This window comes from Pagrus pagrus (assembly GCF_965226575.1).
Source record: "Pagrus pagrus genome assembly, chromosome: 4".
Lineage (NCBI taxonomy): Eukaryota > Metazoa > Chordata > Actinopteri > Spariformes > Sparidae > Pagrus > Pagrus pagrus.
The window spans coordinates 11,671,410-11,692,281 of NC_140188.1; the positions used below are offsets into that span (position 1 = coordinate 11,671,410).

General features: G+C 40.2%; 3 protein-coding genes across 3 annotated transcripts; all 3 read left to right on the plus strand.

The window, feature by feature from the left end:
* Positions 1–81: 81 nt before the first annotated feature.
* Positions 82–3,517, plus strand: LOC311256463 (extracellular calcium-sensing receptor-like; the record flags this gene model as incomplete). The annotated part of the gene is made up of 10 exons (XM_084351545.1): positions 82–301; positions 413–504; positions 668–847; positions 966–1,154; positions 1,262–1,804; positions 1,908–2,117; positions 2,192–2,315; positions 2,405–2,598; positions 2,721–3,002; positions 3,095–3,517. The coding sequence occupies exons 1-10, from the start codon at positions 97–99 to the stop codon at positions 3,515–3,517; spliced, it is 2,442 nt and encodes an 813-aa protein (XP_084207671.1). The 5' UTR covers positions 82–96.
* Positions 3,518–6,672: 3,155 nt separating this feature from the next.
* LOC311256466 (extracellular calcium-sensing receptor-like) lies at positions 6,673–10,119 on the plus strand (the record flags this gene model as incomplete). The annotated part of the gene is made up of 10 exons (XM_084351548.1): positions 6,673–6,892; positions 7,007–7,098; positions 7,262–7,441; positions 7,530–7,718; positions 7,835–8,377; positions 8,501–8,710; positions 8,785–8,908; positions 9,006–9,199; positions 9,322–9,603; positions 9,697–10,119. Exons 1-10 carry the CDS (start codon positions 6,688–6,690, stop codon positions 10,117–10,119), a joined length of 2,442 nt encoding a protein of 813 aa, XP_084207674.1. The 5' UTR covers positions 6,673–6,687.
* Positions 10,120–14,207: 4,088 nt separating this feature from the next.
* Positions 14,208–18,094, plus strand: LOC311256465 (extracellular calcium-sensing receptor-like; the record flags this gene model as incomplete). The annotated part of the gene is made up of 10 exons (XM_084351547.1): positions 14,208–14,427; positions 14,557–14,645; positions 14,809–14,988; positions 15,118–15,306; positions 15,424–15,978; positions 16,495–16,704; positions 16,779–16,902; positions 16,992–17,185; positions 17,298–17,579; positions 17,672–18,094. Exons 1-10 carry the CDS (start codon positions 14,223–14,225, stop codon positions 18,092–18,094), a joined length of 2,451 nt encoding a protein of 816 aa, XP_084207673.1. The 5' UTR covers positions 14,208–14,222.
* Positions 18,095–20,872: the final 2,778 nt, after the last annotated feature.

Consider the following 20,872-nt stretch of genomic DNA (forward strand, 5'->3'; position numbering starts at 1 on the left):
CTGATTTTTATCTGATATATCTAACTGATATTCCACTTTATTTTGTTCATATTTTCTTTATCCTCTAGCTTAGAGTCTTTAAAAAATACATATGCTATGGTGTTTGCGGTGGAGGAAATCAATCGTAACAGCACCCTGCTGCCAGGAGTGAAGCTGGGCTACCGTATACTTGACAGCTGTTCCCGATACCCCTGGTCTCTGCAAGGTGCACTGTCAATGGTTGGAGGAGACACACACAGCTGCAACTTAACAGCTTCTATGCCTCGATCTGCTGCTTATGATCAAAAAGAAGAAACAGCAGGTACAGTATGACCTGATTTTATCAATTTAGTGCCAATGATAATGACAACATACATGATTATAGTATTTAAATATTGTTGTTATGTAATTACATGTCTAATGCTGTTGGCAGGTGGTCAGCTTGTCCCTTTGCTCATTGGTGCTTCAACATCCACAACAGGTATAATGCTGTCTAGGATCCTGGGCCCTCTCTCTGTGCCAGTTGTGAGTTTTATTACAGCAGGAAATAAATCTCTGATTAATGTCATTTGTATACAGTCTACACAAAGAGTCTGATAAGATTTTAGAAATCATTTTGATTAAAAATAAAATGGTATTATTGCTGTATAAATAAGGTCAAAATAATAATTCCATGTCTTTCCCTCAGATCAGCTACTTGGCTAGCTGCCCCTGTCTTAGTGACAGGACAAAGTTTCCTAACTTCTTCAGAACAATCCCCAGTGATATTTACCAAGCCCGGGCCATGGCACAGCTGGCCATACGCTTCAACTGGACATGGATTGGAGCAGTGATTGTAAACAATGACTATGGTCAATTGGCGATACAGGTGCATTGATTTGTTGTTTAACTGAAAATTACCTGAAAAAGTATCTCATGCACCTCCTTGATTTGTGGTACAAATAAGATATAAGAAGTGACTTTTTGTTTTGACTTCCATATTTCAGGTATTTCAGGAGGAGATTCAGGGGAAAGGAGTGTGTTTGGAATTCATAGAGACTCTCCGCAGAGAAACTATAGTGAGTGATGCCAGACGTGCAGCACTCACAATTAAAGCTTCAACTGCAACAGTGATTCTGATCTTTTGCTGGTACACAGATGTAAAGAAAGTATTTCTGGAACTGGCCAAGAGAAACGTGAGTAACTGACATGAACATTTCTGTAGGCTAAAGGGTTGATCATTAAACATAGAAGCACAGTTGTATTTTTTGTTGAAGTTTATTTCAGTGTTTTCTTATTGTAGGTGACAGACAGACAGTTTCTGGCCAGTGAGGCTTGGAGCACCAGTGATGATCTTCTTCAAGATCTTGACATCTCTAAAGTGGCAAGTGGTGTTCTTGGTGTGGCCATTCGAAGTTCAACAATACCTGGATTTGAAAATTATCTCAGGAGTTTGCACCCAAGTCATCGTCCTGATGATGAATTCTTCAGAGAATTCTGGCAAAAAGAGTTTGGATGCACTCCTGGAGCTGAACAATCACAAGAAACACAATCTTCATATTCCTCTTCACCACACAGAACATGGTCAAATGTTTTGACTTCACCTCCTGCCAATAGATCTGTTCAGAGAGCTTCTCTACCAGCCTGCAGTGGGACAGAGTCCCTGGAGGGAGTGCAGCATCCCTTCACTGACACCTCTCAGCTAAGGGTGGCGTATAATGTGTACCTGGCTGTTTATGCTGCAGCCCACGCCCTCCACAGCCTTCTCTCCTGCCCCAACAGAGACAGCCCTCCTGGAAACAACAGCTCCACTTGCTCCTCTCCAAAACACATCAAACCCAGAGAGGTAAACAGAAATGTCATTGCCATTTTATCCATAAGAAGTAGAGTAGTTTGAAGAGGTTGAAATAACTATTAATGTATTTTTTGTTGTGCATAATTTGTCTCAGCTGTTGCAGCACTTGAACAAAGTGAACATCTCCACACCACAAGGAGAAATGTTTTATTTCCAAGGTGCTGACATTCCAGCAAAGTACGACTTTGTCAACTGGCAGAACACCCCTGAAGGGTCACTGAAACTTGTTTTGATTGGTCGTGTGGACGGGTTTGACCTCCACCTTAATGAGTCAGCTATTCAGTGGAGCACAGGATCCAATCAGGTAGTCACATCAACAAGTTGTGTCAAGGCTACTAAAAATAACCTGTTGCAATGACTGCCTGGCTTTTTGTTTAGGTTCCTGTTTCAGTGTGCAGTGAGAGCTGCCCCCCAGGTACCCGAAAGGTCAACAGGAAAGGAGAACCTCTCTGCTGCTTTGACTGTATCCCATGTGCTGAAGGGGAGATTAGCAATACAACCGGTGAGGAAATCACTCCATTGAGAAAGGGAAATTCATTTTTTCAAGTTTAATTTTCCCATTTGTGTTCCACTTTCTTCTCCCTCTCCCAGGTTCTCTTCACTGTGAGCGTTGTCTATCTGAGTTCTGGTCCAACAATGAACAAACAGCCTGTGTCCCTCGTCAGCTGGACTTTCTTTCCTTTAATGAAACATTGGGCATTACTCTGACCACTGCAGCTGTGTCTGGTGCTGCAGTGACAACAGCTGTGTCTGTGGTGTTTATTTTCTACCACAAAACACCTATGGTAAGAACTAAGAATAATTTAGCAGACGTATGCATTTGACATTGATGTCACATTTTTCTCTGATAAAACATTGCGCTGTTTAAATGGCCACATCTTTGTCTGTTAATCTGATTCACCTCTAGGTTCGAGCCAACAATTCAGAACTGAGCTTCCTGCTTCTTGTGTCTCTGAAGCTCTGCTTCCTGTGCTCACTGGTCTTCATCGGTCGTCCATCAGTCTGGTCCTGTCGGTTCCAGCAGGCAGCCTTTGGGATCAGCTTTGTACTTTGTGTTTCCTGCCTCCTGGTCAAAACCCTCGTAGTTCTTGCTGTTTTCCGCTCAGCTCGGCCTGGTGCTGAAACCTTGATGAAGTGGTTTGGTCCGGGCCAACAGAGAGGAAGTGTCTGCTTCTTTACTTCTGTACAGGTATGAATATTGTTTCATTGATTAAATCAAGCAAATATTTTATTACACTTGATATTGAATAATAACACTGAAATGTCTTCACATTTATTCAGGTTATCATCTGTGCCATATGGCTGTCCCTCAGCCCCCCAGAACCTCGACCTGATCTGGGTTTCCAAGGGTCAAAGGTCACCCTGGAGTGTGCCATGGCCTCTGTGGTGGGCTTCTCTCTGGTTCTGGGCTACATCGGCCTGCTGGCCTGCACCTGCCTCCTCTTGGCCTTTCTTGCTCGAAACCTCCCTGACAACTTCAATGAGGCCAAACTGATCACCTTCAGCATGCTGATATTCTGTGCTGTCTGGGTGGCCTTTGTCCCTGCTTACGTTAGCTCTCCTGGGAAGTATGTTGTCGCTGTGGAAATTTTTGCAATCCTGGCCTCCAGCTATGGTTTACTGCTCTGTATTTTTGCCCCCAAATGTTTCATTATTCTTTTGAGGCCTGAGAAAAACACAAAGAAACACCTGATGGCCAGATAGTTATTCTGTCTTGAATATATGCTCTTGACTCTTTATCATATTTGTCTGGCAGCCCCCCCAACTTACCCCGGCCTAGTATCATATGTGTGTTGCTGAGTCTGTGTGAAGTCAATTCTTATCATCTAAATAATGTGAAGGCAGTATTTGTAAGAAAAGTGGATTTTAAGTCTCATTCCCAACTCGTCGAATAATGACGCTTTGGGATGGCGGACGACCCGTCCTACAATCCCAAAGGGCCAGTTTTTGCAAATTTGCAGTTTTTCCAAAGGGCCAGTTTTTGCAAATTTTAAAGTTAAGTTTCAAGGGCTCATAAGGCAAAACATAAATATAATATATTCTTATTTAGACAGTAAACAAAGACACTTATATGCTAAGTAAACAAATAAAATGTTAAAATAAGAATTTTTTATCAAATAAATATGGTCTTCATAAGAAAATAACATGGTGCCTTTTTAGACCTGAAATCTACTTATTAGACTTATTATATTTAGACACTATTATACTGAATTAAACCCTATTTAGAAACCAAATTGGATATCCTCATCCAGAATGACACACTATTTTACAAGATCCTGCTAAAAAAACCAAAGAAATGCCATATTTCACCTTAGCTATATTAATGTAGACACTTCACCTCATGTTACCAACATGGACCTCTGATTAATTAGACAACAATTGCAATTTTAGACTTCTGGCAAACAAATTTCCCCTCCTCAGTGTTTAGCTGCATCTGTAAGAACCAGTCTGATTAGGGTCTAACAAGCAGGAAGTAAAGATGGTTTTTGCTATATTTTGCAGTACAGTTTCCTTGTTATGTGTTGCAAGTCAACCTCCAAGAAAGTCTCATAAGGTGCTAAAAAGGATGCATGTGGCTATGTACTAATAGTCTAACGACAAACTCCACAGAACATCCAGGCTATGAGAGACTACGATGTTGTTTGACTTTATTTAACAGTGCTTTGATAAAGTGAGCTTATTTTAAATAAAGCCCAAATAAATGTATTGTCCTCTGAAATCTGTGTTTTATTTATAATATGGAACTACATTTCTCAAGTTACAGTTTGTGTTGTCTAATTAAGCCATTGTAGGTCCATGTTGGGGACATTAAGTGTGGTGTCTACAATAATAATATTTGGTATTCAGGGTAAAAGAGCGTGTAATTAATACATTTTGGATCTGATATGGCATTGCATTTTATTTCTAATTGCATGATCTTGTAAAACAGTGTGTGATAGTGTATTAGGATCTCCGATTTGGTTATTTTATTAGAGTGTAATTCCGTATCATAGTGTTTAAGTATAGGTCTAATGAGATATTATATGCGGTTTCTAATTACAGCATGATTTAAGTGTGTGGTTTATAGTGAGGGTATAACTGTCTGTTTACTCTTATTTCTAGTGATTGCCTAATTTGATCCAAGCTGCGTCCTTGTTATGTCTTCTTGGTTTTTCTCTGGGTATACCTTTGCTTTTTATTGTCCAATTAACAGATTATTTCTAGTTTTTTCTAATTTCATACAAAGTTCAGCTTGTTACGTCTTATTAGTTTCCTAAGGATATAGCTGTCTTTGTTTACTGTCTGATAAAGACATTTTGTACTCCAAAATAAAGTGTGATCCCTTATTCTGTTGTAGTAAGAAGATAATACATTTGAAGGATAAACACATATCTTGTTCAAGTATCATGACATGACTGCGTGCCTTGACCTCAGCAAAATTTTTAGAGGAGTTGCTACACATAACTGGCCACAGCAAATAAGTGGTGCCGAAAAAAACAAAACATAAAATAGCATATTTCTTCCCTAATTTGTCCCGAACCAACTGAAAATAGACTATACTGAAAAGGATCCTGTAGTGAGATTGAAGCTGCATGTTATCTGTACATGCACAGATGCATTTATTTAGATTTCAATGTGGCCTGAAAACTCTATGTCCACTGCTAACTTCATACACACTTATCACATCCTAGCATTCGATTGTTTTTCCACCATCACCTTAGAGAGGAATAACTTTGGGTGTGTGCTGCTTGTGTCATCAGTTTTACTGACACACTTTACACCTATTATAAATACTCATATCAACACTTCACTTGTGCAGAGTGCGAGGGGGGTTGGTTTGATTCAAGGTACTACACAACACTGAAAATCAGTGTTGACACTTTGTCTTGTGATACATGTGATAAGAGCTTATAAACCGAGTGAGACATGTTTCTGTTTATAATGTCTTTTGTTTTTGCAGGTAGCTGACATGAGACTATGATGTTACATTTGGACATGTTTAATTTAATGGGATATGTCTTTGGTAACAGGAGCTGTTGAACGTTCATGAGGTACCTTAACATTTCTTCTGAACTTGATGGAGGTTTAAGGTTCTATGAAGACCATTTAATGTGAATTGTGTTTTACACTGATCAAAGTAATTGAACATCTCAATCATGCAAATTCTGACATTCAAATATGTGCTACATGTCCACAACAGCTGCATCCATGTCTTTGTTCCTCTGGTACCTCACTCGGAGGCCCTCCTCAGCCCTCTCCCTGCTGCTTCTCAGTGTAGTGGGCAGACAGACGGGGCTGGAGGTGGTTCAGGCGACAGTGTGCTCCCGCTGGGGTGTACCGAGCGACAAGAGCCTCTTCCAGGATGGAGATGTGATTGTCGGTGGACTTTTTAATCTCCATTACAAACCTTCAGCTGTAGAGCAGGGCTACACCAGGCTGCCGAATTATGAACCTTGCACCGGGTAAAACTTAATGACACCATGAATAGTTTTTGAATGTCTGTTCATTATTATGTTGTTCAGATGATGGCAAAACATTTTTTGTCATGCTCATATGTTTTTGTTAAACATAATTTAGTTCTACAACATGTTGACCTAAACAGTGATGCAATGTTTATAATACTTTTAATAATTTCAAAAGAGGTCCACTATTAACAAAATGTTAATGGTATACATATCTCAGAAATACATATTTTGATTATGTATGTTTATTTCAACAGATTTTGCAGTAATACATTTATATTAGCATATGTGCAAATAAATGTGTATGTACACATACCCATAACAATTATTTTCCTGTTTCATTGACAGCCATTGTAATTTATTTTGTTCGCTCTTCTTTTCTCCTCCTGTTGTCTCAGTTTAGATCTAGAGGCATTAAAATATACTTATGCTATGGCGTTTGCGGTGGAGGAAATCAATCGTAACAGCACCCTGCTACCAGAAGTGAAGCTGGGCTACCATATACTTGATAGCTGTGGCATATACCCTTGGTCTCTGCGAAGTGCACTGTCAATGGTTGGAGGAGACGCACACAGCTGTAATTTAACAGCTTCTATGCCTCGTTCTGCAGCTTATGACCAACCAGGAGAGACAGCAGGTATTACTTAATATTATATATATCGCATGCACTAAACATATATCCATAAAAAAAACAACTTGTTCAGTTTCAAATGAGTGTTGTTATATAATTTATGTCTAATGCTGTCAGCAGGTGGTCAGCTTGTTCCTTTGCTCATTTGTGCGGCCTCATCTACAACAGGCATAATAATGTCTAGGATCCTGGGCCCTCTCTCTGTGCCAGTCGTGAGTTTCATTACAACAGGAAATAAATCTTTGATTAATATCATTTTTATACAGTCTACACAAAGAGTCTGATAAGATTTTAAAAAACATTTTATTAAATAATAAAATGTTATTATTGCTGTATAAACAGTGTCAAAATAATAATTCTGTGTCTTTCCCTCAGATCAGCTACTTGGCTAGCTGCCCCTGTCTTAGTGACAGGACAAAGTTTCCTAACTTCTTCAGAACAATCCCCAGTGATATTTACCAAGCCCGGGCCATGGCACAGCTGGCCATACGCTTCAACTGGACATGGATGGGAGCAGTGATAGAAAACTCGGATTATGGTCAATTGGCAATACAGGTGTATGATTTTGTTATTGATTTATAGTACAAATAAGATATAAGATATAATAATAAACTAGTTTTTTGTTTTGACTTCCGTATTTCAGGTATTTCAGGAGGAAATTCAGGGGAAAGGAGTGTGTTTGGAATTCATAGAGACTCTCCGCAGAGAAACTATAATGAGTGATGCCAGACGTGCAGCACTCACAATTGAAGCTTTGACTGCGAGGGTTATTCTGATTTTTTGCTGGTACACAGATGTAAAGAAAGTATTTCTGGAACTGGCCAAGAGAAATGTGAGTAACTGGAATCAGTATTTTTATAGGCAAAGGATTCCTTTTTTTGACAAGACAATTTTATTTATCTAACAGTTCTTCTTATTGTAGTTTATTTCAGTGTTTTCTTATTGTAGGTGACAGACAGACAGTTTCTGGCCAGTGAGTCTTGGAGCACCAGTGATGATCTTCTTCAAGATCTTGACATCTCTAAAGTGGCAAGTGGTGTTCTTGGTGTGGCCATTCGAAGTTCAACAATACCTGGATTTGAAAGTTATCTCAGGAGTTTGCACACAAGTCATCGTCCTGATGATGAATTCTTCAGAGAATTCTGGCAAAAGGTGTTTAGATGCACTCCTGGAGCTGAACAATCACAACAAACACAATCTTCACATTCCTCTTCACCACGCAGAACATGGTCAAATGTTTCGACTTCACCTCCTGCCAATAGATCTGTTCAGAGAGCTTCTCTACCAGCCTGCAGTGGGACAGAGTCCCTGGAGGGAGTGCAGCATCCCTTCACTGACACCTCTCAGCTAAGGGTGGCATATAATGTGTACCTGGCTGTTTATGCTGCAGCCCACGCCCTCCACAGCCTTCTCTCCTGCCCCAACAGAGACAGCCCTCCTGGAAACAACAGCTCCGCTTGCTCCTCTACAAGACACATCAAACCCAGAGAGGTAAACAAAGAAAAATATGATTGTCATCTTATCCATAAGATGTCATGTAGTTTGAAAAGGTTTAATTAAATATAAATGCATTTTTTGTTGTGCGTAATTTCTTTCAACATTTGATGGTTTCAGCTGTTGCAGCACTTGAACAAAGTGAACGTCACCACACCACAAGGAGAAATGTTTTATTTCCAAGGTGCTGACATTCCAGCAAAGTACGACCTCGTCAACTGGCAGAACACCCCTGAAGGGTCACTTAAACTTGTTTTGATTGGTCGTGTGGACGGGTTTGACCTCCACCTTAATGAGTCGGCTATTCAGTGGAGCACAGGATCCAATCAGGTAGTCACATCAACAAGTTGTGTCAAGGCTACTAAAGATTATCTGTTGCAATGACTGTCTGGCTTTTTGTTTAGGTTCCTGTTTCAGTGTGCAGTGAGAGCTGCCCCCCAGGTACCCGAAAGGCCAACAGGAAAGGAGAACCTCTCTGCTGCTTTGACTGTATCCCATGTGCTGAAGGGGAGATTAGCAATACAACTGGTGAGGAACTCCCTCCAACAAAAAACTTTTTTTAGAACTTTAATTTACCCCAATGTGGTTTATTTTCATTCCCTTTCTTCTCTTGTTAATCTCCCAGGTTCTCTTCACTGTGAGCGTTGTCCATCTGAGTTCTGGTCCAACATTGAACAAACAGCCTGTGTCCCTCGTCAGCTGGACTTTCTTTCCTTTAATGAAACATTGGGCATTACTCTGACCACTGCAGCTGTGTCTGGTGCTGCAGTGACAACAGCTGTGTTTGTGGTGTTTATTTTCTACCACAAAACACCTATGGTAAGAACCAAGAATAATTTACCAGACATATGCATTTGACATTGATGTCACATTTTTCTCTGATAAAACATTGCGTTGTTTAAATGGCCACATCTTTGTCTGTTAATCTGATTCACCTCTAGGTGCGAGCCAACAATTCAGAACTGAGCTTCCTGCTTCTTGTGTCTCTGAAGCTCTGCTTCCTGTGCTCACTGGTCTTCATCGGTCGTCCATCAGTCTGGTCCTGTCGATTCCAGCAGGCAGCCTTTGGGATCAGCTTTGTACTTTGTGTTTCCTGCCTCCTGGTCAAAACCCTCGTAGTTCTTGCTGTTTTTCGCTCAGCTCGGCCTGGTGCTGAAACCTTGATGAAGTGGTTTGGTCCGAGCCAACAGAGAGGAAGTGTCTGCCTCTTTACTTCTGTACAGGTATGATTATTGTCCCGGTGATTGAATCAAGACAATATTTCATTACATTTTATATTGATTAATTACACTGAAATGTGTTCAATTTTCATTCAGGTTATCATCTGTGCCATATGGCTGTCCCTCAGCCCCCCAGAGCCTCGACGTGATCTGGGTTTCCAAGGGTCAAAGGTCACCCTGGAGTGTGCCATGGCCTCTGTGGTGGGCTTCGCTCTGGTTCTGGGCTACATTGGCCTGCTGGCCTGCACCTGCCTCCTCTTGGCCTTTCTTGCTCGGAAACTCCCTGACAACTTCAATGAGGCCAAACTGATCACCTTCAGCATGCTGATATTCTGTGCTGTCTGGGTGGCCTTTGTTCCTGCTTACGTTAGCTCTCCTGGGAAGTATGTTGTCGCTGTGGAAATTTTTGCAATCCTGGCCTCCAGCTATGGTTTACTGCTTTGTATTTTTGCCCCCAAATGTTTTATTATTTTATTGAGGCCTGAGAAAAACACAAAGAAAAACATGATGGCCAGATAGTTTCTTCCCAAGTCTGTAGTTAGGCTACTAGTAAATAGCCACATACTTCCTTGTTAGCACCTTATTAGACTTTCTTCGACATTAATTTGTGACACGTTACAAAAAATTGTTCTGCAAAATAAAACAAATAACTATATTTTCATTCTGTTTGACTATCTTACAGGTTCATTTTTGTCAAATTACAAGAAAATGGTATTGCAAATTAAAGCAAATGCCATCTTTGCTTTCTAGTTGTTAGACCCTTAGTAGACTTTCTTAGAGGCAACTTTTTTGGCTCGTCCAGTACAATTTCATAGTTCTGGCACACATTTCGAGTCAAGTGTAGTTTTAAATGGATGGCAGAAAAAGTGACAACAGAATAAGGCATCAAATGTCCCCTCTTCAGTGTGTAGCTGCCTCTCTCCAGCCTGGTGGACTGTCATCTCAGCTGCTTGCAGTGTGTACCAGCTCCTGCTTATTTTGTCAATCAGAGTATGTAGTGTCTGTGAGTTGAGGCTAATATCTGGGTCAGGGTCAGTCTCCATCATCTCACATGCAGGTTGACCTGCAATGAGATTTAATGATTTTTGTAGCTAAATCCATGAGGAGAGTCTCACAAGGTGCTGACAAGCAGGCATGTGGCTATGCACTAATAGCCTACCTACAAACTCCACAGGACTCCTGAGAACATCAGGGCTACGAGAGACAACAATGGTGTTTGACTTTATTTTACAGTACAGTTTTATTATTATTAATGTTAGCCACAATTACCCGGTGATAAATTGAAACTATTTTAAATAAAGCCCAAATAAATGCATCGTTCTTTGAGCTCTGTGTTTTGTCTGACTCTTAATAATGTTGGGACCCACAGATGAAGCCGTTCATCGTGGATTTAAAAATGGACTCTGAACGGAACTCAGTTTCCCAGAATTCCCCAGTCTCTCACACCTAGGTGCAAATTCAGGTTTGAGCTACTATTGGTCAGGATGACAGACCCCCACTGACCAGATAGTCAAAACTCCAGCTTCTTCCTTTGTTCTCTCTCTTCTCCACCTCTCTCCCTACGGGGCTGTCTGCCTTCAAGTTCTCTTCTCCTGGATTATTCTGGGCCTAACAGCTGCTTAGAGCTGCAAGCTACATTTCCAGCAGCCCAAAGAACTTCTCCTCACTGCAGTGACACAAGGTCCTGCTCGTATTCCAAATCAGTTAGCACCAGCAGCTGCGATGCAAAGCTGGCCAGCGAACTCCACGATCTGAGGAACACGAAGTAAGTCAGCACCAAGCTGCTATCCCTGCAAAGGAAAGGAGCGACCAGTTTCCTCCACCTGCTGCTGCTTTATCAAACTTTGCACAGCAAGAACAGCATTGTTCAACATTGGAATTACAACCTTCCCCTGCTTGGCTCATCAGATGAGGAAGTACCAGCACCTTTTCCTCAAAGCCTGGTAACGTTGAATTGGGCCTAGATAGCACACAGCATAGCATAGCAGGGCTAAGCACAGGACTTTTAACTCTGGTTAATGTAATGCACATGTGTTCAATCTATGTGTTTGATCACTGTTTTGGTGTTATTGTGATCTCAGGTCAGGTTATTGGTAGTTTGCTGTGCTACACGGCTAAACTTGAAGTTAGTTGAATTATGCTTCACACGGACTCTCTCAGGGTCTTTGCATGCAAATAACCATCTTCTATAACCTGGCATCACGTCACACGCACACACACTCCTTCAGCCTGGAGCATATCACATCCACATGTGATATCAGTGAACACATGATGCGCGAACCAACATTGTTTATTTGTTCTGCCAGACTCACACACACAGACACACACACACACACACACACACACACAAACACCTGTATATCGTACATGTTAGTTAGATTGTGTGTTTTCATGTTTGTGTTAAATAAAATACTTTTTCACCTTCCATTGGACCTTCTGTCCATTTAATTTTGTACAAGAGTGAATGTTGCCAACCTCTACTCCAAAATCCTTCGACCATTACTAGCTGTTATGGTAATATTGGTTGTAGTCATTAAGTTAATAATTAATCAGAGTTACAAACAGTTTAGTACCTTTTTCTGACACTGATTTGGTGAATTGCCTATCTTTTCCCTTCTTCAAGGGTGGTACCCCAAGGTGATCTAATGTAAATTCGATCTTATTATTTATCATAAAAATTATCCCTGATAATCATTAATTATTATTGATAGCCAAATTTGACCCCAAACTCCTTATTAATGTAGAACGAAGAACTACAATAATATGGATCTACATTTCTCAAATTACAGCCTCTATTTTCTAATTTAAGCCATCGTAGGTCCATGTTGGTGAAATTAAGTGTGGTCTCTACAATAATATTTGATATTCAGGGTAAAATAGCGTGTAATTAATACATTTTGGATCTGATATGGCATTGCATTTTATTTCTAATTGCATGATCTTGTAAAGTATTGTGTAATAGTGTATGAGCATCTCCTATTTGGCTATCTTATTAGAATGTTATTCTTTATCATAGTATTCAAGTATAAGTCTAAAAATGTATTGTACGGTTTCTAATTACTGCATGATTTCGACATAGTAAGCGATATGATTTATGGCTTACTATGTCTAATTAGTTTATTAAAGATATACCTGTCTTTGTTTACTATCTAATAAAGACCATATTTTAAAATAAAGTTGGCTTATTACATCTTTCAAAATATTATATATGTTTCAACTTAAATTGACCCATTATTCTGTTGTAGTAAGAAAATGGTAAATTTGAAGGATAAGCTCATGTCTGGTTTCATCATGACATGACTCCGTGCCGTCACCTCAGCAGAAAGTTTAGAGGAGCTACTACACAAAGCAAGAAAGTGGTGCAGAAAAAAAACGTAAAAGAGCATATTTCTTCCCTTTAAATTTTCCAGATATTGAAATGGATGCTGTAGTGAGATTGAAGCTGCATGTTATCTGTGCATCCACATATGCATTTATTCAGATCTCAATGCATCCTGAAAACTCTATACCCACTGCTAACTTCAAACACACTAATCACTTTAGAGAGGAATAACTGTGGGTGTGTGCTGCTTATGTCATCAGTGTTACTGATACAGTTTATACCTATTATAAATACTCACATCAACAGTTAACTTGCACAGTGCAAGGGGGGTGGGTTTGATTCAAGGTACTGTTTTCAAAGTTGACACTTAGTCTTGCGATATTTGTGATAGGAAACTTTTAACCAAGTGAGACATGTTTCTGTTTATAATGTCATTTGTAGCAGGTAGCTGACATGAGACTATGATGTTACAATTGAACATGTTGAATTTAATGGTATTTGTCTTTGGTAAAAACAATGTCCTCACTCCTCACTCCTCACTGATGCAATGTCTGACATTCAGATATGTGTTAAATATCCTGAACAGTTGGATCCATGTCTTTGTTCCTCTGGTTCCTCACTTGGAGGCTTTACTCAGCCCTCTCCCTGCTGCTTCTCAGTGTAGTGGGCAGACAGACGGGGCTGGAGGTGGTTCAGGCGACAGTGTGCTCCCGGTGGGGTGCAACCAGAGACAAGAGCCTCTCCCAGGATGGAGATGTGATTATTGGTGGACTTCTTAATCTCTATTACATACATTCAGCTGTAAAGCAGGGCTACACCAGGCTGCCAAGTTATGAACCTTGCACCAGGTAAAACTTAATGACACCATGTATTGTTGTTGATATCTCTTGATTATTATGTTGTTCATATGAATAAAGCACTTTGTTTGTATTTTTCTCTTTTTTTCCTTTGTTTTTTTTCTCCACACATTTTGTCAATGTTAGCTAGTAGCTAATAAATATGAAACTTAGAGGTTATGCAATGCTTATACACATGGGTTATTGTTTAAGTTTTATTTTTCTCTGCAGTTTTTGATTACAGTAGAATAATTTCAATAGATTTTGTTGTGGGACATTTTATATATATATATATATATATATATATATATATATATATATTCTACATTTTATATATATCATTTTCAGTGATTATCAGTGGACTTTTATTTAATGTTTATTTTGTTCACTATTTTGTACACTACTTTGTACTCTCCTCCTATGATCTCAGTTTAGATATAGAGGCAATAAAATATCCATATGCTATGGCGTTTGCCGTTGAGGAAATCAATCATAACAGCACCCTGCTACCAGGAGTGAAGCTGGGCTACCGTATACTTGACAGCTGTTCCCGATACCCCTGGTCTCTGCAAGGTGCACTGTCAATGGTTGGAGGAGACACACACAGCTGCAACTTAACAGCTTCTATGCCTCGATCTGCTGCTTATGACCAACCAGGAGAGAGAGCAGGTATGATTTGATACAATTTAGTATGCACTTAACAATTCCTATGTCCATATTAGTTGTAAAATAATAACTTATGTGATTTTAGTATTAAATGAATGTTATTATATAATTCATGTCTAATGCTATCAGCAGGTGGTCAGCTTGCTCCTTTGCTCATTTGTGCCTCCTCCTCGACAAGCATAATAATATCCAGGATCCTGGGCCCTCTCTCTGTGCCAGTTGTGAGTTTCATTACAACAGGAAATAAATCTCTGATCAACATCATTTTCATACAGTCTACACCAAGAGTTTGATAAGATTTTATAAAACATTTTAATTCAAAATAAAATGGTATTATTGCTGTATAAACAGTGTCAAAATAATAATTCTGTGTCTTTCCCTCAGATCAGCTACTTGGCTAGCTGCCCCTGTCTTAGTGACAGGACAAAGTTTCCTAACTTCTTCAGAACAATCCCTAGTGATATTTACCAAGCCCGGGCCATGGCACGACTGGCCATACGCTTCAACTGGACATGGATTGGAGCAGTGATAGAAAACTCGGATTATGGTCAATTGGCAACACAGGTGTATGGTTTTGGTATTATAGTGTTAATTACCTGACAAGGTTGCTCATGTTTTTCCTTGATTTATAGTACAAATAAGATATAAGATATAATAATAAACTACTTTTTTGTTCTGACTTCCATATTTCAGGTATTTCAGGAGGAGATTCAGGGGAAAGGAGTGTGTTTGGAATTCATAGAGACTCTCCGCAGTGAAACTATAATGAGTGATGCCAGACGTGCAGCACTCAAAATTAAAGCCTCAACTGCAACAGTGATTCTGATCTTTTGCTGGTACACAGATGTAAAGGAATTATTTCTGGAACTGGCCAAGAGAAATGTGAGTAACTGGAATCAGTATTTTTATAGGCAAAGGTTCCTTTTTTAGACAAGAGAATTTTATTTATCTAAAAGTTGTTTTTCTTATTGTAGTTATTTCAGTGTTTTCTTATTGTAGGTGACAGACAGACAGTTTCTGGCCAGTGAGGCTTGGAGCACCAGTGATGATCTTCTTCAGGATCTTGCCATCTCTAAAGTGGCAAGTGGTGTTCTTGGTGTGGCCATTCGAAGTTCAACAATACCTGGATTTGAAAATTATCTCAGGAGTTTGCACCCAAGTCATCGTCCTGATGATGAATTCATCAGAGAATTCTGGCAAAAGGAGTTTGGATGCACTCCTGGAGCTGAACAATCACAGGAAACACAATCATCATATTTCTCTTCGCCACGCAGAACATGGTCTGACCATTCATCAAATGTTTCTTCTTCATCTCCGACCAAAGAGACCCTCCTGAAAGCTTCTCTACCAGCCTGCAGTGGGACAGAGTCCCTGGAGGGAGTGCAGCATCCCTTCACTGACACCTCTCAGCTAAGGGTGGCGTATAATGTGTACCTGGCTGTTTATGCTGCAGCCAACGCCCTCCACAGCCTTCTCTCCTGCCCCAACAGAGACAGCCCTCCTGGAAACAACAGCTCCACTTGCTCCTCTCCAAAACACATCAAACCCAGAGAGGTAAACAGAAATACCACTGTTACATCTCATCTACCACAGAGAATACTCTTAAAATTCTAATAAACTGTTTATTATAAATGATTGCAATAAAGTAAAGTAGTAAATTGACTACCTGTATATGGTTTTCTAGTCTTACTGACCACCCAAAGTTACGTTTTGAGGCTGCTGGATTTGTGAAATCTGTTGATCACTTGATCTTATGAATCCCTCTTGCCGAACTTAAAGCCATGTGCTTGACAACACAAGTCAGCAGTCACCCACTCAAACATACATTCAAACAGAGGCTACCATTCAAGGTATTGTATCACCATTCAAAGACATACTCACACACCAATGCAAAAGCCACCAGGAGCAATTTTGAGCATCTTGCTCAAGTTCAACGTCGACATGTAGACATGTGGACTACAGGGGCTGGGGATTGAAGTCCCAACCTTCCAATTTGTGTATGACCACTCTACCTCCTGAGCCCCAGCCATCCCCAAATAATATAGATATTGTTTCATTTGTTGTTTTCAGCTGTTGCAGCACTTGAACAAAGTGAACGTCACCACACCACAGGGAGAAATGTTTCATTTCCAAGGTGCTGACATTCCAGCAAAGTACGACCTCGTCAACTGGCAGAACACCCCTGAAGGGTCACTTAAACTTGTTTTGATTGGTCGTGTGGACGGGTTTGACCTCCACCTTAATGAGTCAGCTATTCAGTGGAGCACAAGATCCAATCAGGTAGTCACATCAACAAGTTGTGTCAAGGCTACTAAAAAGTATCTGTTGCAATGACTGTCTGGCTTTTTGTTTAGGTTCCTGTTTCAGTGTGCAGTGAGAGCTGCCCCCCAGGTACCCGAAAGGCCAACAGGAAAGGAGAACCTCTCTGCTGCTTTGACTGTATCCCATGTGCTGAAGGGGAGATTAGCAATACAACCGGTGAGGAAATCACTCCATTGAGAAAGGGAAATTCATGTTTGCGAATTTAATATTCCCATTCGTATTTCACTTCATTCTCCCTCTACCAGGTTCTCTTCACTGTGAGCGTTGTCCATCTGAGTTCTGGTCCAACAGTGAACGAACAGCCTGTGTCCCTCGTCAGCTGGACTTTCTTTCCTTTAATGAAACATTGGGCATTACTCTGACCACTGCAGCTGTGTCTGGTGCTGCAGTGACAACAGCTGTGTTTGTGGTGTTTATTTGCTTTCATCAAACACCTATGGTAAGAACCCAGAGTAAGGAAAGAGTTGAAATTCGTGTTACATTTCTCTCCGATAAAACATTGCGTTGTTTAAATGGCCACATCTTTGTCTGTTAATCTGATTCACCTCTAGGTGCGAGCCAACAATTCAGAACTGAGCTTCCTGCTTCTTCTGTCTCTGAAGCTCTGCTTCCTGTGCTCACTGGTCTTCATCGGTCGTCCATCAGTCTGGTCCTGTCGTTTCCAGCAGGCAGCCTTTGGGATCAGCTTTGTACTTTGTGTTTCCTGCCTCCTGGTCAAAACCCTCGTAGTTCTTGCTGTTTTCCGCTCAGCTCGGCCTGGTGCTGAAACCTTGATGAAGTGGTTTGGTCCGGGCCAACAGAGAGGAAGTGTCTGCCTCTTTACTTCTGTACAGGTATGAATACTGTCTCATTGATGAAATCAAGACAATATTTTATTACACTTCATATTGAATAATAACACTGAAATGTCTTCACATTCATTCAGGTTATCATCTGTGCCATATGGCTGTCCCTCAGCCCCCCAGAGCCTCGACGTGATCTGGGTTTCCGAGGGTCAAAGGTCACCCTGGAGTGTGCCATGGCCTCTGTGGTGGGCTTCGCTCTGGTTCTGGGCTACATCGGCCTGCTGGCCTGCACCTGCCTCCTCTTGGCCTTTCTTGCTCGGAAACTCCCTGACAACTTCAATGAGGCCAAACTGATCACCTTCAGCATGCTGATATTCTGTGCTGTCTGGGTGGCCTTTGTCCCTGCTTACGTTAGCTCTCCTGGGAAGTATGTTGTCGCTGTGGAAATTTTTGCAATCCTGGCCTCCAGCTATGGTTTACTGCTCTGTATTTTTGCCCCCAAATGTTTCATCATTCTATTGAGGCCTGAAAGAAACACTAAGAAACACCTGATGGCCAGATAGTGTTTCTAGCTTGAATGTGAACTGATGACTCTTCATTATATTTGTCTGTTGAACCCCCAGCTTGCCCTGGGCTGTTATCATGCATATCTTCATTAGTGTGTCATGTCAATTTTCGAGGTCGAGCTGTATGATATTAAGAATTATGTTGAAGCCACACATAGTTAAGGCTTTGATAGGTAACTGAATACTCAAGAATATTTCTGCTGTTTTTTGACATCATTAAATGCTAATGTAACATTCAAATAAATGGATTTAATGGATGTAAATGAATATAATAAAGACACTTCACTTTCACAGTGGCTCACTGTCATATATTCTGGCCTTACATAGTTAAATTAAGTTGAACTTTTATTTAAAAAGCTGAGCATTAAAATGACTCATTACATAGGACATCAAAATCACATTACTGAGAGAAATAATAAAGTCTGTCACCCATTATTCTACACCCAGTTAATACACTGATAACTAATCACACATTGACATCTTTTTGCTTAAACTGCATGTACCCAGTAAGCACCACTAGATGGAAGTATTATACCACTAAATGATGCTCCGCTACATCTTTCCTCATCTCTCAACAAGGTTCCTTCCTTGTTCGACTGGCAGTACATCTGCAATAATGTTGAGCAGCCTTGCAACAGCTTGATTATTCCCTACTTGTAATTTAAGAATTTGCTTTAAAGGTAATGAACAGTAACGTCCCTATTCTTATTGTTGTGCAAATTTATCAATTCTTTTGTCTCAAATTTAGAGATCAATTTCTGCCCAAATGCAAATTATTAATCAACACTTTAGAATGAGGTCAAGATACTTAATCCAATCAAATCCAATCACTTTTATTTATATAGCCCAAAATCACAATCACATTGACCACCAATGACAAACAATCCCCTTTAATAAAGTCAAGCCTAATCCAATATCAAACTCAATAGCTCTGTTTCATTCTAAATTTTAAACCACCCGCAAATCCTTAACCATAATATGAGCTCACCAAAGCTAGAACCAAATTTAATTATTTACTCAAAAATACCAGCCACCTAAAAACAGCTGATTTTTTTCATCAGAATCTATACATTGGTCCCTGAGAAATTAACAAATGTGGGAAAATGTCCTATCCGCAATGTTCAGGAAAGTGAGAAAGTATAAAGTCTGTTTCATTCAGATTCACACCAAAAGGTCATGGAGTCTAGTCTGGGCCATGACCCATCTCCATCCAAGTTTTGTGTAAATGTGTTCAGTAGTTTTTGTGTAATCCTCCTGCACGACTGGCCAACCGACCATCAAGTAGTTTACCGACTTGCTTGGCCTTAACTTTGCTGTTGTCAGTGCACAGAAAGCCTGCATGGGCCACCTTCTCTCTCATGATCAGGTTCCTGCTCATTCTTGTGTCAGTTTTGAAGTAAAACATAAAACCTATATTATCTTAAATTTGTCACCATAAAACCCTTACGCATTTTATAAAGCCATACCTCTGCATATGGTAGTTATGTTTCCTGACCACAAAGAAGAGGTTTCAACTACCGAGAAGAGGATTAAATAATGTATGTTAAGAAATCACAGATTGTAGCTTATTTGGTAGCTTGACTGTAAGCGTTTAATTACAAAGCAGCACTTCCCATCTTGTGGAGGTTGGTTAGAAGCAGTATGTTCATGTTATTTTTCTCTGAAAGCTCAATTCATATTTTATTTCACATTCGTATCGTGACAGTGACCAATTGAGGCAAATATGCTGTTTCGGTCAGTGAAACTGAAAAACCCTCTCTTAAACCCTCTTTTTCCATCATGTTCTACAAAGCAGACACTGGATCAGTCACAGTGACACATTACAAATTAGTAGCCTGTTTCTTTGAGTCGCAACATTACTCAATCTCTTTCAAAAGTTTAATTGCATACAGCAGCTACAGTATAATAATTAATCTACTGTAGATATTTTTGTCAAATGATGTCAGTGTGCTAGTTATGATCTGCAAAACAAACTGCAAAACAACAACAGCCATGCAAACAGCCTCAATTGATCCCCTCTGTGCCACCGCTTTGTCAGTGTGTAATGGGATATAATTGCTTGTAAAATTAACAATGATGGAGGTGAGGTGAGAAACACCTGCGGCTCATCAGTTCCCACTTAACCCCCCTCCCGATTTAATGCTGATGAAACTTAGTCCTGTGAGATTAGATGACCATTTGAGCTTTTGAACTAGTTTCCCGAACCCATTCTCACTTTGTTAACTCACAGCATTCAAACCACCGTGTCATGTTGAAGCTCCTTAAAGTCATAATGTAGTTGCTTCTTACTAGCAGCTATGACACAAGCATAGTTGTTGACATGCTTGTGTACATACATTGTGTGGATAATTACTGAGTATAGGCAGATCAGAAAATAATGAAACTAGAATATGTTTCTTGGATGCCTTGTCTTGTACACTGTAAACACAACTTAAAATGATGGCACTTGCAGAGGTAACTTTGATGGAGATTAAAGATCATAGGTACAAAAAGTGACCACAGCAACAACAGCCTCAGTTAGTTTGTTTTCTTAAAGGAAAAGTTCACCCAAAAATGAAAATGTAGTCATAATCTACTTACCTCCTTGCCGATGGAAAGTCAAGTAAAGTTTCGTAATGTACAAAACATTCCTAGAGCTTCACCGTAAAATGGTGTTGCAGCATTCTCCTCACCAACAACCCGAAAACTTCAATTCAGCTGCTGAACTAAAAAGCGTTAGCAAATACCTGTCTGAAGTGTGTGCATGAACTTGACCACTTGCAGATCGCAGCGACT